Raw genomic sequence first — 17,075 nt, 5'->3', positions numbered from 1 at the left:
GGGGTGGGCAAAATGGTAAATCTGGCTGGCAGCCAGATTCCATTTCCCAGGAGCCCCTGCTTACATGGCTGGGGCTAGTTTCCATGAAAGCCCCACCAGCAGCTGCACTGCGATAGTGTGGGGCCAGGGTTTCCATGGAGACTGGCCCCAGCAGTGCTGGCCAGGGTGTGGAGCTCCTCTGCAGCTGGACTAGGATCTTGCAGCGGTGACAGCATGGTCTAGACCTGGGACAGAGCTGTGATCTTCAGCCTGCACACCCCTGCCTGGGGCATACAGGCTGCAGATCATGACTGCACACCCCAGCTCTGGACCACACTGTCACTGCTCCAAGATCCCAGCCCGACTGCAGAACAGCTTTGCACCCTGCCATCAGGGGCAGCATTGGAGGGAGGGTTTGGGGGGGGGCTATAGTCACCCCAAAATTCCCCATAGCCACCTCTTCCAGTGGCGCCACCGCTGCCCACCCTGTTTTGCCCGCAGCACGGCCCCCCCCCGAAAAGCTGCCTGCCAGCACTGCTGGGGTTGGTCTCCATGGAAACCCAGGCCCTGCACTATAGCAGAGTGGTTACTGCTGGGGTCTTCATGGAAGCCTGCCTCAGTCATGTGGACAGGGGCTGCTGGGAAATAGAGTCTACTACTGGCTAGATCTGGCCTGCAGGCCAAACTTTTCCCACCCCTGATTTATAGCAACTTGAACATTGTATGATACCCCTCCACTGTTTGTATCTATGTCTGGTTGTACAGTATCTTACATAAGAGAGGCCCAAGTCCTCCTCTGAGCTTCAAGGTGCCAGTATAATTTATATATCAAGTAGTGGAAAAGGGTAGCTATTGGCAATTGTATCCTTTTTTTTTTTTTTTTTTTTCAAAGCAATTAGATTGTTACAGTTTACACCTGAGGCGGTTCTAGTCTATCCTCTTGATTGCCTGCCTGACAGTTGCCAGATAAGGAAAGAAGGAGCAAAATTTTCAATGCTGCCACTACCACCAATGGGGAGATGCATTGTAGCCTACATAGAAAAAACCTGTCATTTGCATGACGAGCCCCTGCGATAGGCAAGGATTTTTGTGGGTGGTATTGGACAAACTGCATGGTTGGGATAATTAGACAAGCTTTCTAATGCAAGACATTCTGCATTAGGTCACCTACCTGCCTTCTATTCAAAAGTTTCTTTCCACAAAAATCCTTGCCTCTTGCATAGTTCTTTTGATTATCACAACTACAACATCACTCTACCACCACCGAGCCCTTGTGATTAAAAAGTAATAAAAATTATTATCTTGGTGATCATTTGTTCTCAGAAGTATAAAACCAAAGCGCAGCAGGACAGGCTAAGAATAGAATGCAGTTCATAATTCTGAATTCCCGTTTGCACATTTAAATGGAACTCTTTCTAGGTGAAGTGTGCCAAGCCCATTGACACCAGTTAAACTTTTCAAAATGTCTTTCAGAGTAGCTTTGTGTGTAACAGTGTAGTGCACATTGCCCAATAAAATTAATCTTGGAAAAAAATACCTGGTTCCAGCAGTATAATTTATCTGAAGATGAAAAGCAAATGAAGTAATTATTGGGAATTTTTCCTTGTTCCTACAATTTCAGCTTCCTTTTCACAAACTGACATCTTACCTTGGCAGGCATGGCAGCCCCACCTTTAAATGTGCTTGATTGTTTTCAGTTGCTTAAAATTTTGCCAAACATACTACTTAGGATGAACTATTGGCCCTCCCTGAGATGAAGCCAGTGAAAAATATTGGAGATTTTTTCCCTTCCCTCACTTGAGAAGGTTCTGATAATCCTTTTGTTTCTTTTGAGTAGTTTACTGCTTTTTGGGTTGGACTTGGCATGCAGAATTTGGCAGGAAGATGATTCTTCATGTCACTGGTAACTTCTGCTATACCAAAGAAAATCCACCCAAATGTTGCCAGTTTTAAGACTTTGAAAAAATGCATTTTCCATGTACTCGGTAGAGCTGTTGCAGGCAATAAATACTTGATTCGCTAGAGCTCTCTTTCCTCTCTAGAGCATAGAATAGAGCCTAGGGTTCAAATCCTTGTTGACATCAAAGGAACAGTCTAATTGAAACTCTGGTTAAGTGTGTGCCCCACTTCCCTTTGCTGTTGACAGCATGTGAACTTGGTTGCTCTGCTCTTTCAATTGGCTAAGATATTTGTACTGGATGGCCAGCAGGTTGCAATATTTGTCACCTGATGTCATTCTTGTACTTTCAGTGTGCTAGTTAAAAATCTAGTAAATTAAATAACAAAAATTACATTGAATCAACATTATTAAGGTTGCAAAAACAAGCGGTAAGGAGTTGGGACAGGCCAGAATTACAGCTGTCAGTGCAGTTTTAACAGCCATCACTGTTTCATTCCATGGGATCCATGTGTTCTGTGATGCACAGTGCCCAGCTTTGAACTAGAGCTGTGTAGTAAGGAGGCCAGAGAACCCATACTGTCTCATTGGTTGCAGAAGATGGAAGGTATGCAGTGAACGAAGCAGGAAAAAAAATGGTGTCGTGGTTAAAGTAGTTAAATGCTTCCTTAGCAAACTGGATTTTACGGTGACCAGCTTAAGCTTTGTGTTGCTAGTCAAGATCCTTAACCAAACTCTTTATCTATCAGGGGTAGGTATTTCTTATTTTCTGTCCTCTGGATCCAGACCTTAAATTCTCATTGGCAGAACACTGGTGTGCTCTTGACTGCAACTAAAGCTTTATTTGAACTGTGTAAAATACTGTATAGTGCTGTATATGCTTAAAAAGATCAGGTGCTAGATGCTTCCAAAATTGGATCCCAAAATTGGTGGATCTTGGTTTTTGACCATAAATTAATTGACCATAAATTAAATTACCTATCTGTAAAATGGGTAGTAGTCTGCTCTCACTTCATAGATTTGTTGGGAAATTAAGGCACTACTTGTGAAGCACTCAGCTATTCTGTGGCACTCTGCCATTTAAGGACAGAATTATACACTCTTTTCAGAGCAGGGTTTAAATTGAATACTGCTAAGATATGGGGAAACACCAAAGAATGAGAAGAAAACAAAATACTGACTATTGGCTTGTTGAAGGGAGTACCACCCATCTTCTGTGTTGAATAAGGCAAGAGTCCTGTGGAAATAGTGTGAGATCATGTCACGAAGGAGAGTTTTATTATGCATGTGCCTGTCCAGCTTCAAATCCACCATTTCCAAACATTTGAGTGCAACCTGAGTAATGTTCTTTTAGCATAGCTTTTTGCATGCAGTTTGACTGGTTAAAATATGTTTTTTCTGGAAGATTCTGAAGTAATTTAAAAGTTGTTGAGTAATGTTGACCAATCTTAAAATTGCAGTTTTTCATATCAGAGAAGTGCTGTGAAACGCCTCTATTTCCTTTGCAGCTTCAGAGCTATTGACTTGAATTGCCATGTTCCTTTAACTCTGTTTTTTTGGGTTTTTTAAACCATGTCTGTTGTTTTGTCCTCCGCAGCCCTTCTTGATGATCTGGATAAAGAGCTGAATAACTATATCATGCGTTGTAGGGAATGGTATGGCTGGCACTTCCCTGAACTGGGCAAGATCATTACAGATAACTTAACATACTGTAAATGTGTGCAGAAAGTCGGTGAGTAATGCTGGTCTTGTGTGGTCAAATGCTGAGCATTAGTACAGACCACAATGTAATAGTGCCATGTGGATCCGCTAACCTGTTATTCGCTGCTTATGTACACCAGTCTGACTGTTCTTCATCGCATCTGCTCCAGTGACAACTCAAGCAATGGCTTTTATTTAGTTTTCCTTCCCTTCCCCCCACTCCCATTTTGATGCAATTTAGTGGTACAGAAACAAGGAAGGGTTAATGCCAGCTTTCTGCAGACTACCAGCAAGTCCCCTTTAGATCACGTAAGTTGACAGACCACACCTTGGGAATGAACTAGGTAAAACTGATGTCAAGATAAAAGCTGAGCTGGCTCTTTGTGGGTGTTCACTGAGACCACCGCTAGTTATATTTATTCCTTGGAGCAGAAGTAATGGTTGCTCTTATGGACACTTGCTTTGCAACTTGTAACCATTTTTTATTGATTGTTACAGCAGTGTGGCAGGTTTGCTGTACAGAGAAAAACTTGTGGCTTTAAAAGACTTTTATATAGTGTATCTGAGTAAAATAAAGTAGAATGGGTTAGTGGTAAACTGACTTAACTCTTCCTGGAATTTTCCTTTTGTCTGGTGGGTCTAGAGCATGGGTGGGCAATTATTTCAGCTGAAGGGCTGCTTACTAAGTTTTGGTGAGCTGTTGAGGCCTGCAAGTGTAGCCCCACCCCTTGACATGCCCTGCTCCTGGTTCCCATCTTGGTGGTACACAGGTCCCAGGAACTGCACATGAACCATAAGGAGCCCCTGTCTCCTTTCCCCCTTCAATGATTCCCTGCTTGCTGCCCAGAGCATTGCAGCAGGGCCATGACGAGGAACCAGGGAAGCTGAACAGGGATCCATCCCGTGGCCCCACCAGGGAGCTGTGTGCTAGCCGGGGCTCTCCCCTGCACACGGGTGGGAACGCAGCGCTCTGCCCCAGCGGGAGTGGGTGGGGCTCGGGCCTCATGTGAGTGCAGGAGGGGCAGCTGCCAGCTGGGCAGGATACAATTAATTGGTGGGCACCTGCCCACAGGCTGGATGAAGTCTCCTGGGGGGCCAGATGTGGTCCACGAGCCATATTTTGCTCACTCCTTGTTTAGAGCTTGAGCCCATATCTTAAAATGCTGGAGTATGTCATTGTGGGTGATCTTTAATCCTGGTGCCATTTGTTCACTTCCTAATCATTTCATAATTCTGTGGCAGAAAGATAATTTAGTCTTTCACTATCTGCTAGCTTTTTAAGGTAGTTACAAAGTTAATGGATGTATTAAATCATTACAGGTAGGCATTTCAATTTGAACTTGTTTCATTGGTCTACCTGCTGATTTTAAACACAATGAATTTAGAAAAAAATATGGTAGGCTTGGTTCTATATTGATGCTCTTGAATCTTGGCTTTTTACACTCCCTGTCTTCTGTTATTTACTTGTTCGTCTTCTCTGCCTGGCATCAATCTCACCCTGCAGGAGACAGAAAAAACTTTTCTTCCTCTGACCTCTCTGACATCCTGCCTGAGGAGATTGAGGTGGATGTGAAGGCTGCTGCAGAGATCTCCATGGGGACAGAAGTATCAGAAGAAGACATAAGCAATATACTGCATCTCTGTGAGCAGGTACATAGGCATGGACAATATTTAGCATCGTATTTGTAGTTTGAATCTAAAGTGTGTGATACTAGGGGCCCCTCTTCTGTAGATTTTTCTATAGCAATTTCACTACACTTTTTTGATGGCAATGATGATACCTATACTGTTGCTCTCCTGATGTACAGATATGAGGGTGCACAGTCACTACCTCATCTGATGCCATCTTAGATTGCTGACGTTTCTAAATGAATTGGAGTCTGTTGGGTGTGATTTTGGGGCAGAAGTATTAATTTAATATTTCTTAAAGTGGTTTAAGATCCATAGAAGAAACTACCACATTTTTAGTTATACACCACTTTTCAACTGACAGTATCATGCGTTGCAAAAGTGTGATGGTAGTCCCATTTTTGTAGGATGAAAACAGAGGCCAAGGTCCTAGTCTTGCTCGAATTCAGGTCTGATGTAAAATTCAGTTCAGTATTGCTAAGTCCCCCTTCGTAGTCTAGGGTGCTGTTGCATGACACAATTATTCTGGAGTAATTTACCCTCTACTTCTGCATAACCAGGGTGAAAGGTGAAACAGCATTTCCTCTGGAGAAATTGTTGTGTTTTATGTCCTGCTCCACATTCCTCCAGAATTATTTGGGAAGACACTGGAATAAGTTTTTAATATGTGTTTTTACTACTGTATCAAAGTCAATTCAAGGGATGAAAAGGTTGAGATGATTAATAGTAGTAAGCTCTTTGCTTGTAGTCCTGTTTGTGGTTCTCTGGACAGCACTACCTGCTCTTTTAATTTTTTTAATCAAATCATTCTTCAGGGTGAGTTTGATATCAGGGAGAAGAGATGAGCAAGTAAGTGAAAAAGAAGAGAGGGAATGTGAAAAGATAAGATTCAGGAACATTCATATGGAAACATGCCTTCTGTTTTCTTCTTTCTAAATTCCTCATGGTCATGTTCCTTATGCTTTTTTAGGGGGTTTGAGTAGGTATCCTTTATCAGGAGTTTTAATGAGAAAATGAGTCGTATAAAGAACCTAGCGTATAGGATTTCAGCCTGTCATTCATGTAGATCTTTTTGTAAAGTTGCTTCTATAAAGCTTTCCACTAACTCTCCTTCCTGAATTGCTGGGCATTTCATACCTTGTTGTGTGGCCCAACCTGTTCTTTAATTTAGCTAGAGCCTCTTTTATCAGAATCCTCCATTCTTTTGCTTTTGACAGAGTTCCTAATGCAGGGGTGTCATATATATGGCTTGTGGAGCCCTGCCATCTGGCCCCTGATGCTCCCCCTGGTTCTTATCAGACCCCATCCAGGGCACAGTATATGCTCATGGCACAGGACTAGTCCACAGGCCAAATGTGGTCCATGGGCTCCCTCCCTCTCCGCCAGCATACTTGATCCAGTGACAGTTCTAGCTGGTCTCGGAACCATGGTGTGTGCAGCATGGATTCTAGAGTGGCCTGACTGCACTGCACATGGTGCCTGCTCTGGGATGCATTCTGCATATGGTGCCTGCTCCAGCCAGTCTAGGACCTGTGCTGAGCAAAGCACTTGCAAGCACACGCGAGTCCCAAACTGGCTGGAGCAGGTGCTACATGCAGCGCAGTCCTGGAGCTGCCAGAGCAGGCACCAGTTGCAGAACAGTCTGGCTGGGGCTACTACTGCATGTAGTGTTGCTGCTGCTCTGGCCAGACCTTCCTGCATGCAGCACCCTTTACAGCTGCCCCAGGATTTGCAGTGCAGGTCCCAGACTGACTGGGAAAGCCACTAGATCAGTTATTTCTGAGGAAGAGGATTGGGGGGGAGGGTCGGGTCTATGGGCCCAATCCAGCCCTACACAATTTAGCCAGCCCAGGGGGCCAGGTAGGTTTGACACCACTGTCCTAATGCTCGTGCAGTTGCTTGTTTGTTGTTATTTCCTGTTGCTGATTTTCCCGTGTGATTGTACCAGGTGATTGAAATCTCAGAGTACCGTACACAGCTGTATGACTATCTGAAGAACAGAATGATGGCCATCGCACCTAACCTCACTGTCATGGTTGGGGAATTGGTTGGAGCAAGGCTTATTGCACATGCAGGTAGGTTGCTACATATTGATTCAAGAACATTTGTAAGTTAGATATGAATTAGCTTCAAGAAAGGAGTCAAGCAACAGCTCTTGCTAAGGATCTGGTCAGTGGAAAGCATTGTAGGACTTTGCTGTTAGGTCTCTTAAGAAAAGGCAGAAGATGTTGGCATGAGCACAGAAGCTGTCAGTGATGATATCTGTTTCAGTTGGCCTGAATCTTTTTTGAAAACATGAGGGGCAACTTCAGTCACTACCTCTTCTGAGACGCTTTCTGAGCCTATTGCCAACAGTTCAGTCATGTCAGAGTTAAAATATTATATTAGAAGGTTGGGTATAAGTTTGTGTGGTCAGACAGATTGACTTGTGTTATCTGTCTCTCACGTTTCTAAAGTGCTAGTGTCAGCATTCTTACTGCAGAGTGTTGTCAATACAAAACATTAATCCTGTGGACTGGTTTGTGTTAAGATAATCTTTCCTCCCCCATCAAGCCCAGAAATACAGAATTTGTTTAAGGAGCAGAGGATCAGTGGAATTTTCTCCTCTCAGGAGACTTGTAAATCAGCCCAGAAAACCATGGCCATCAAAGCTTGAAATTTGTCTACCAATTTTTCAGTCATATTTTAGTGTCTGTCATGTGTGTCTCCCTCTTTAGACTGGTTGTATTCCAGTATGCTGTAACTTTTTCTGCCCTAGGTTCCCTTTTGAATCTGGCGAAACACCCAGCTTCCACTGTTCAGATTCTGGGTGCTGAGAAAGCACTCTTCCGGGCCTTGAAGTCTAAGCGAGACACACCCAAGTTTGGCCTCATCTATCATGCTTCCCTTGTGGGTCAAACAACACCCAAGAACAAAGGAAAGGTGAGTTGCTGGGATGTTTCATCTTGTTAATTGGCTTTTTTCCCCCTGAATAGATGAATATCTCCAAAGATTAAGGATCAACTATTTAAGAATTCTAAGGAGGATTTTTCCATGGGTTGCTATAGCTTCTTTCATGAGTAGACCATCCCCTGCAGGTCAGCTTGTTCATTCAGCTGCCATTCATTCCTCTTTTGTGGGAATAAAGGGAATTGGGTTGTCAGTATGGAAGACTGAGTAATGATGGTGATGGATATATTACTGGTGGGTATGTCCATGTGTGAATCTAGGATTTTGAAAAGGGAGGTATAAATGGTATGGTGCATCATCAGATATAAACAGCACACATTTTTCTCCAGTTAGAGAAACTACAAGCTTTACTAATAAGAGCTGTGGGTGTAGCTCTGTATTATCTCTCTTAAGATCAAAGCAAAAATAAATATAACTTTATTGGAATGTTCATTAATTTGTTTGATTATGTATTAAGTTTAAAAAACACAGGAAACTAGGCAAAAAATGGTCAAAAGTCAAGAGTTCATTAGTCCTGTAGTCATCATGATTAAATGTACATCTCCTGTTCAAATTTGTAAAACAAAATCTAGTTGTCTTGAACATCTTGACTGCACCTCCAATACTTTGCTGTCTGTCATTTCTACACCTGAATTAAGGTTTTTAGCTAGTACTCAAAACAGTCCACAGGGCTGTGAAATAGAATAGTGACATTGCAAGCAGCAAAATTGCAGATGAAAGGATAGCTTGATTAGTGGAACATTAAGACCATTTAAAAGAATAGACGGTCATTAACAACACCTCTGGAATGAAGAGCCAAAGGCAGGAATTGGGGAGATTATAATGAGCCATGAATTCAGTTGACTCCATTGCTGCCTGAATAAAAATGCCACTACCCCTCCCAGGCAATTGGTTTTAAAGTTTGGGTGGAGCAAGAATCCAAGGAGGGTGCAGCTGCACCACTGTGCTCCCTCCTTGATCCTCCCTTCAGTGGGCACGTCTGTGTGACGTAGCATCCATGGGGAAAAACCATGATGCTGCAGATGCGTTACCATAATGACACAGTCCCTCGGTATATTGCATCACTAGGCTGATGTAGCAGCTAAAAATAACCACACGCTATACACACAGGTCAGTATGGGATGTTGCTGCACCATCATTTCGTACTAAATGACGGCGCAGTAACAACAGCACTGTAGGGGCATGTGTAGATACTCCCACTATGTCATAATCAGAACTGAGTTACAAACAGTACCGAAGAAATTTAATATAAAATAAGCTGGTGAGAGCATTAGGCTTCCTTGATTTCAGAGGAAATCCTTGAAATCAGACTCCTACTCTTACTGGAGCTTGCTGCTTATATTTATAGGACACAAGGAATTTAAAGGTGTTTTTAATAATATAGTAGTGGGGAGGATGTGTTCACGTAGTGGAAAAAGTTATTCAGTGTCATATTTGAAAGGCAGATTGGTCACCATCCACCTCATTCAGATCAAGACAACCTGACTAGAAACAGTTTACCGCATTCAGTATGTCCTAACGTAGCATTTAAATGCACAATTACCTTATCAGGGATCTCAGCTCACAAGTTAAAGGTCACATGGTATGTATCATGTGTTTTCTTGGACAAAGCACTCCTGCTTAAGGGGCAGTCTAGTCTTCTATTTTCTGGCAAGATTTCCAGATCCGCGTGCAGAGTGAATTATCACCTAGTGTTCAGTCTCAGCATTTAACTTTCTCTTCTTTTTTCCCCCCAGATCTCTCGAATGCTAGCAGCCAAAACAGCCTTGTCTATTCGGTATGATGCCCTTGGAGAGGACAGCAGTGCTGAACTGGGAGCTGAGAGCAGATTAAAAGTAGAGACCAGAATGAGACAGTTAGAAGAGAAGGGGGTGAGTCTGGGATGCCAGGATTGTAAGGATAACTACATTAAAGCTGCCTGTGTTCAGATTGTGGTTCTTCAGATAAACTCCAAATGTATTCCCTGTGTAAGACTGTAGTATATTCCTTTGTAAAGTTTTACCCTGAGGTACTGGCTGGAGCAGGGGGGGAATTTCAAGAGGACCCTGTTCTTTTCTTTGTTTTAGCTTTTCTTTATCTATACTTAGATGCATTGGAAAGCTTTATTTCTTAGCAAGAGAGGAAGTGAGACACCCTTACATTACACTGCATCACTCCTCTATTAACAAACTGCAAAGGGCAGCTTGATGGTCTGTGGCATCTTTTATTTCAAAGAAGGAAGCTCCTTGGAGCTTGAGGACCTTTTCATCAAATGTTTCCCACTTGGCTTCTCCTGTCTCTAAGCATCTTCCATTGTGCTCAACCATACTTAGTCTTCATACCTCTGGAGCCAATAAACAGTGCAGCTCTTGCCCAAAGAAGACATGCAGACCTCTACTGAGCACTAATCACCTTGCTTCACATTAGTATTGCATATATCTGTACAAAGCATTGTACTCATGCAGAGATCACTGTCTTCTGGGTGGAATGTTGCATGCTGCCCCAAGGTGGTGGACCTGTTAAACTTTATTGGGTACACCAACTAGAGGTCAGAAGTTCTGTGAAGGCACCAGTAAAGTGCAAAATAGGCCTCTGCACTCCAGGAGTATGTCCTGGATTATTGCTAGTCCCTGTGGAAACACAGTGCACTTGGTATCCGCTTTTCCAAACCCAGATTATATGCTTTTTTTGCTTTTACCTTTGTCCCAAAAGTAAGTGGTGTTAAGCTTTATTTGTAGCTGAGAGCATCTAGTTTCTTGCCAGGCATTGCATGCCTATCTTCCCAGTTTTAATTCTTTTCAAGGGCTGTGGAGTTTGTGTTCTCAATTGTTTTCATTATGAGTCATTTGTTTTCTTTTCTAAATTTTTGTCTCAGATAAGAAGAATAAGTGGCACAGGAAAGGCCTTGGCCAGGGCAGACAAATATCAGCACAAGAGGTGGGTAGTTTTCTGCTCAGCTTGGCTTAGTATAAATCTTTATTTTTATTACACAGACTTAGGTTTTTAGCTGAGTAGACTTCAGTTCCAGGAAACATTTTCCATGCTCCAAATACTGACTTTGTTCCCATTGTTAAATGCCATCTAGTGTGTGTGCATGCGCATGTATATGTGTATGTATATATAATGTAAGTATCATAAAACAGCTGGGTTAGGATAACTGCTTTATACTCTCAGTGCAGGTTGCTCACATTCTCAGGGAACAAACAGCACACTTAAGGTTTATTGGCCTTTGCTCTGAAAGTCTCATAGCTCTGGGAAGTAATGCATTACTCTTTTATTTAATGGAAGTTGGAATGAATTAAACTTTAAAAAATGCTTGGTTTTGTACTTCATGCCACTTTTGAAAGTGTCATTGGAAACCTACTTTCAGGGCACCACTTCCAAAAAACCCTTATCATTGTCTTCTGTTTTGGGTTACTCTGCAATTAATATTACTGTATCCTTGGCAGTACGTGGTGGGAAGCTGGACATGATATTGTTTAAATATTCAGTTTCTGGTATCTGTAGTGATGTTGGCAAATTGTAGCTCAGGAGGTTGAACATCTAAATATAGGAAATGATGGTGAAAAAGAGGGTTTACACTAGATAGATTTTTACATGTGAGGTAAGGAAAAGTAATAAAAACTAATGTTAAACTTCGCGTTTTTATTCTGTTGGATCATCTGTTGCAGGTGGCCATTGGTCATATGTGTAGCAGAAGCATGAATAGTTCCATTAGGAATTAACTAATGATGCTACACCCATGTGCAGTCACCAAGCAGCTGCCCCAATCCTGTCTGCTAAAGCTGCAAATCTTCAGAAAAACAAAACCCAGGGCAAAAGACTCCCGTCGCCCTCCAAAACCCCACCAGTAGCATATCTAATGATGGTGATGGTTTTCATATTGTGATTTATGGTAGGACTTGAAGTATAGAGAAGCCTTTGAAAATGCAGCCATAGCAGTGGTGAAACATCAGTGGATTTTAAAGGGGAATGATACCTGTGATATGATCCTAGTATATCCATAGCCTACTGAAAAAGGGTCTCTAGATGTTCTGTCATGACGTGTTTGCAGAACTTGTCTACACTAGCCAAGGGACTCCAAGACAGGATGGAGGTGCTCAAAATAATTTCCAGCTGTGCTTCAGTCTCACCATCTCAAACAACTTGTAAGAAGCATATCTCATGAGTAAACTCTGAAACACAGTGTTCCTTAATTTTTTCTTCAGAGGTGGCCATGTTCCTGAAAAGTAACAGCATTTCTCATGGCAGGAACTCAAGGCCCATAAACTGCAAATCAGCTTCTGCCCTGCAGTAATCTGGGTTTGGCAGAAAGAATCTTGGATACTGAGTGTTGGGAGTGTTAAGTGATCGTTCTTATCACAACTGAGCCAATGTTGAAGCATGATGTGAGCATCTGTTATAATCTGACAGAGCCCCTGTTTTCCCAGTCATGCTCAGCTAATTCCTGAGCAAGGTGGCCACGGCTAGTCTCCTCAGAAATACCCTTTTCACACTTCATTTAGGATGACAAGAATTTCTGCTATATGAAAGTTCAACTAGCAATAATCGTGCCTCGGCCAAGCCTCATGGGCTATGATACTGCCACTGCACAAAGTTATCCATAAGCAGTAGGAGTACAGTTTCTTTTGAGAGGATCCATAATTGTTTCTTGTGGCACCCATGTGCATACAGTGAATCTTAAAATCAGTCCTAATGTATTTAGTTGAGATGGGTTTCAGATAAAGCATCCAAGCATGTCCTTCTAAAGGGCAGAGGGAGCCTTACAAGGGGTTAAATATGACCATCTGTAATAGCAGGTTAAAGCTCATTGATTGTAAATAGCACTGTAGTGATGACCAAGAAGAGGGTTACTTTAATCTGTTTTCTTCCTGTTTTCACAAAGTGAAGCATTGGTTGTATTAGGCAGAAGTGGTGTACATATCTAAAAAATATATACTGGATATACGCAATAGGCAGCACTACACACTCCACAATAAGGTTGCCAGACACTACCCAACGTAAGACCCTGATTTCAGTTGCTTACTATTTTGTCAAACTTCTGCTTTTTTGGCTGAAGTTCTCCATGCTGGGTGTCTGCTGTGGGATGTTTTCTGGGGGGAAAAGTTTCAGCCAAAGTATTTTGTTTAACTGGTGGGATAAAGCTAAAGGGAACATTTATCTTGCCAAATTGAGACCATCACAGAGGAGCGCTGGGGGTGGTGATGGATGAGGGACATCTTCCCTTTCCCATGAGAGATGAAGATGCCAAGTATTTGGGTTGTTGATAGAGAACTCTGAAAAGACAGATGGAGGTGGGGTAGGGAACGGCACTAAGGTTAGAAGATCCACCTGGGGAACCCAGCTCTCTGACCTGCTAGTCTGTCAGTATCATGCTATTTGATAAAGCTGCTTTTTGCATTTTTAGAAGTCTAGGATAATGTAGAAGTGCTGCAAGAGAATTATGGTTGTCAAGTCAAGCACTCAGAGGTTGGGAAATGCCAGAATCAAGGTTTCCAATGCCACTTCTATTTGATCCCCTTTGTGCGTGCATTACATGTAGTCCTTAATCACAGGACCATGCTGTTATGTCAGCAGGACCCATGACACATTGAGTCATCAATTAATAAGCGGATTGAACAGAGGAGGAAAAAATGTGTACTCTGCTGCTCATTGTGTTAAAACCACACTTTGAAAACGGTTGTTCGTTTTCCTCATGAACTGCATTAATTTATACCAGTGTCGTAATAGATATATGTGAAGCACTTAATCTCTTTCAAAACACCTTTTTGAGAGAAGTGTTTATTCCCACTTTACAGTGATAAAATTGAGGTACAGAGATTAAGGCCTGAAGTATTAATTTTGGGTGTTTAGTTTGAAACACCTGGGGCCCTATTTTTTTCCAAATATGAAGCTGTTTTGTAGCACTTTGATTGCCAAAGCACAGCTTCCATTGACTTCATTTGCAGCTGTGAGTGCTCAGCACTTCTGCAAATGTTTCCTTAGGGTTTCAGCATGGACAGCCAGACAGTAATTGCTGTGCAGTTCATAACTGCCTTGGAAAAGTTTCAGTTAAGTAGCATGTGCTCTGTGATGGGTTAGAATCCATTTCTCTAGTGCACCATTCATCTGCTTGAATCGTGAGACTGCCCTTCAGTACCTGCAACCCATATAATATTTGCTGCATGCATTCTGTCTTCTGCAGTTATTGAGGCCAGAGCCTCCTCAGTATGCAGCTTATCTTGGTCTCCAGAACAGGTTGAAAAAACAATCTTTACTTCTGTGGTCATATAAATGTATTGTAATGTGTATGCCTGAAGAGCCTGAATTATGACTGTACCTTAATTCCAGTGTTTCCTTACTTTAGAATGCGTGACTTTGTACACATTATGTTCTCTTAACATAGCTCCTTTTATGTAATTTGGGATTCTGTTTAAACCACAGGTCAGTCAGTAGAAATTACTGCTAACTGATTTGTCTTCAGACGAGGCACCTTAGCAAGTACCTGCCATTAGTTAAGATAACCCTTTGATTGCTCCAAGGGTTGGAAAAGATGTTGTAATATAGAAGATGTCTGACAACAGGAGTGGGAAGGGTAGAGAATTGTGGACATGCGCTAATGCGGGTAGCTGTATTGGAAGGTTCTAAAAGAAGCTGGAACTAAGCAAAGGCTGTCAGAGGGGGGACCTGCAGTATTTGGGAGGATAGTTCTGGGCACTGATTGGAATGGCTTATCTAATTGTACTTTGCAAATCTCTCCCTTGTTTAAACAACAGCACGTCCTTTCTGTATTTCTGGGAATGCTTGTGCACACTACCAAGCAGAGGACCTGATCTACCAGGTCCCTTCTGACTCTAGAAATCTATGTGAAGGGAAAGGCCTTAACTACTTAGAAATCAACTGAATGGGTCATTTGAACTCTTTGATCAGAGTAGAATTGGAAATCTTTGACCCTTCTAATGCAAGCAAAAATTACTTTCATTTGAACTGGGCCTTTCCTTGCAAATGAAAGTCGTGTTTTGTAGAATATAATCCCAGTAGCTGTCCTGTCTCTGCAAACAGACCTGGCTACCACTAGTCCTTCTGACTCCTAGTTATGCCATTTTCACCGAGACTTTTCCAGTGAGATAATGATGATAGGCAGTAGAAAGTGAGCATGTCACCTCTTTGATCTCATCTGTTACGCTGTCACTTTCTTCCTTCCCTTCTAATTTAACAACTGACTTTGTTCTCTTCATTCCAGTGAAGTGAAAACATTTGACCCATCTGGTGACTCTACGCTTCCTACTGTTGCAAAGAAGCGCAAAATTGAGGAGGTGGAAGAAGAGGAGACAGAGGTTAAAATAAAAGCAAAGAAGATCAAACTGGAACCCAAAGGTTGGTGTCTGCATCTCTCTGGTGTATGCATTTTATGATGAGATTTAGGGTGATGTTTGGCCTGTCAGTATTTGCATTTGTTTTCCAAAGTCTATAGACATTACATTTAAGAAAAGGAAAAACCAAAATATGGTCTAAAATTGGACTGTAATTAGTTTGCTCATACAAAACTGTACTTTCTTTGTAGCATTGAAGTGTTTTTGGGTGGAGGGGATTTAAAACTCTGGCCTTGACTGTAAGTTACAGAATTACATCAGTGTGCCAACTTTTTATAGGTTTTAATGTGGGAGATTTGTTTTTGGTGTGGTTTTTTTTTTACTAATATGGATAAATATTATCCAGTGGCCAGGGGACTATGTCCAAAATAGAGAAAAAATAGAATTTCAGATAAAATAAAGGACCTATAAAAGTGTTATAAGGAGATTTTGCATTTAGACATGTGTTTTAAAATGAACAAATATATATGTTCTACTGTACAGTGATAAATCTAAACACAGTTACCAGTTCATTCTGTCATGAGTTACCAGGTAAAAGACCTTGGATTCTAATTTTTGTGGGACCATTAGTTTCTATAATAAAGGTGCCCCCGGTGTCCCAAAGCCATGATGCCCGTGGTGTCCCAAAGGCTACTGCTCTGCACTAGCTCTAGATGCTCTCCCTTTACACTTTCCTGCCACACCTTGATGTAATAATTGATTTTTCAAAGAGAAGCTGCCCCAGAGTCCTGGAGTATGCCCTTGTCCTACCTTCGTTAGCAACTCCCCTCCTGGACCCTGCTAGCCCAAATTCAGCCCTTCACTAGATGAGCTGTCCTGGCCCATACGTGCCTCAGGGCACCTGTTGCCTTAATGGCTATTTGGGGCCTCCAACCTGGAGGACCCAAGTAATTATAGGCCTGTAAGCCTCACCTCGGTGCTCAGGAAGCTCTTGGAGAAGATCATCAAGGAGCATATTTGCGGGGGGCCTGTAGGGGAGATCATGCTCAGGGGCAATCAGCATGGGTTCACCAAAGGCAGGTCCTGCCAGACCAACCTGATTGCCTTTTACGACCAAGTAACTAAATCCTTGGATGATGGTGTTGCTCTGGACGTAGTCTTTCTAGACTTTAAGAAGGCCTTTGACACCGTCCCTCACCCCATCCTCATCAATAAATTAAGTGACTGCGCCATTGATGCCTGCACAGTTGGATGGGTAAAAAATTGGCTGGGGCACACCCAGAGAGTAGTGGTGGATGGGTTGTACTCAGCCTGGCGAGGTGTGAGCAGTGGGGTACCCCAGGGCTCGGTCCTCGGGCCTGTACTGTTTAACATCTTCATCAGCAACTTGGACAAGGGGGTGGAAAGCAGGCTGTCCAAGTTTGCTGATGACACTAAGATGTGGGGCGAGGTGGACACACTTGAAGGGAGAGAGAGGCTGCAACTAGATTTAGACAGACTACAAAAGTGGGCAGATGAGAATAGGATGGGGTTCAACGTAGACAACTGCAAGGTGCTGCACCTTGGGAGAAGGAATCTACAGCATACATACAGGCTGGAGGAGTTCCCTTCTTGAAAGCACAGAGGCGGAAAGGGATCTCGGAGTCATT

At 42.6% G+C, this 17,075-nt stretch overlaps 1 protein-coding gene and 3 non-coding genes across 5 annotated transcripts in view; 3 read left to right on the top strand and 1 right to left on the bottom strand.

Annotated features, from left to right (window-relative positions):
* NOP58 (NOP58 ribonucleoprotein) overlaps nt 1-17,075 on the top strand; it is a 47,222-nt gene that overhangs the window by 16,847 nt on the left and 13,300 nt on the right. For both annotated transcript variants that reach the window (XM_006017658.3, XM_025196685.1), the window contains exons 7-13: nt 3,474-3,608; nt 5,082-5,227; nt 7,155-7,281; nt 7,965-8,128; nt 9,892-10,026; nt 11,010-11,071; nt 15,357-15,490. In XM_006017658.3, the coding sequence (XP_006017720.1) occupies nt 3,474-3,608; nt 5,082-5,227; nt 7,155-7,281; nt 7,965-8,128; nt 9,892-10,026; nt 11,010-11,071; nt 15,357-15,490 (903 nt within the window). The remainder of the gene's footprint in view (nt 1-3,473; nt 3,609-5,081; nt 5,228-7,154; nt 7,282-7,964; nt 8,129-9,891; nt 10,027-11,009; nt 11,072-15,356; nt 15,491-17,075) is intronic.
* On the top strand, nt 5,341-5,425 carry LOC112549226. Its single transcript, XR_003092600.1, has one exon. It is a non-coding gene; the product is annotated as a small nucleolar RNA SNORD11B (small nucleolar RNA).
* On the top strand, nt 7,452-7,539 carry LOC112549231. Its single transcript, XR_003092605.1, has one exon. It is a non-coding gene; the product is annotated as a small nucleolar RNA SNORD11 (small nucleolar RNA).
* Nucleotides 12,594-12,733, bottom strand: LOC112549228. The gene has a single exon (XR_003092602.1). It is a non-coding gene; the product is annotated as a U4 spliceosomal RNA (small nuclear RNA).

This window comes from Alligator sinensis, unplaced genomic scaffold (assembly GCF_000455745.1).
Source record: "Alligator sinensis unplaced genomic scaffold, ASM45574v1 scaffold755_2, whole genome shotgun sequence".
Classification (NCBI taxonomy): Eukaryota; Metazoa; Chordata; order Crocodylia; family Alligatoridae; genus Alligator; species Alligator sinensis.
Note: the sequence above shows the minus strand (reverse complement) of the source record. Positions and strands in the feature narration are given on the sequence as shown.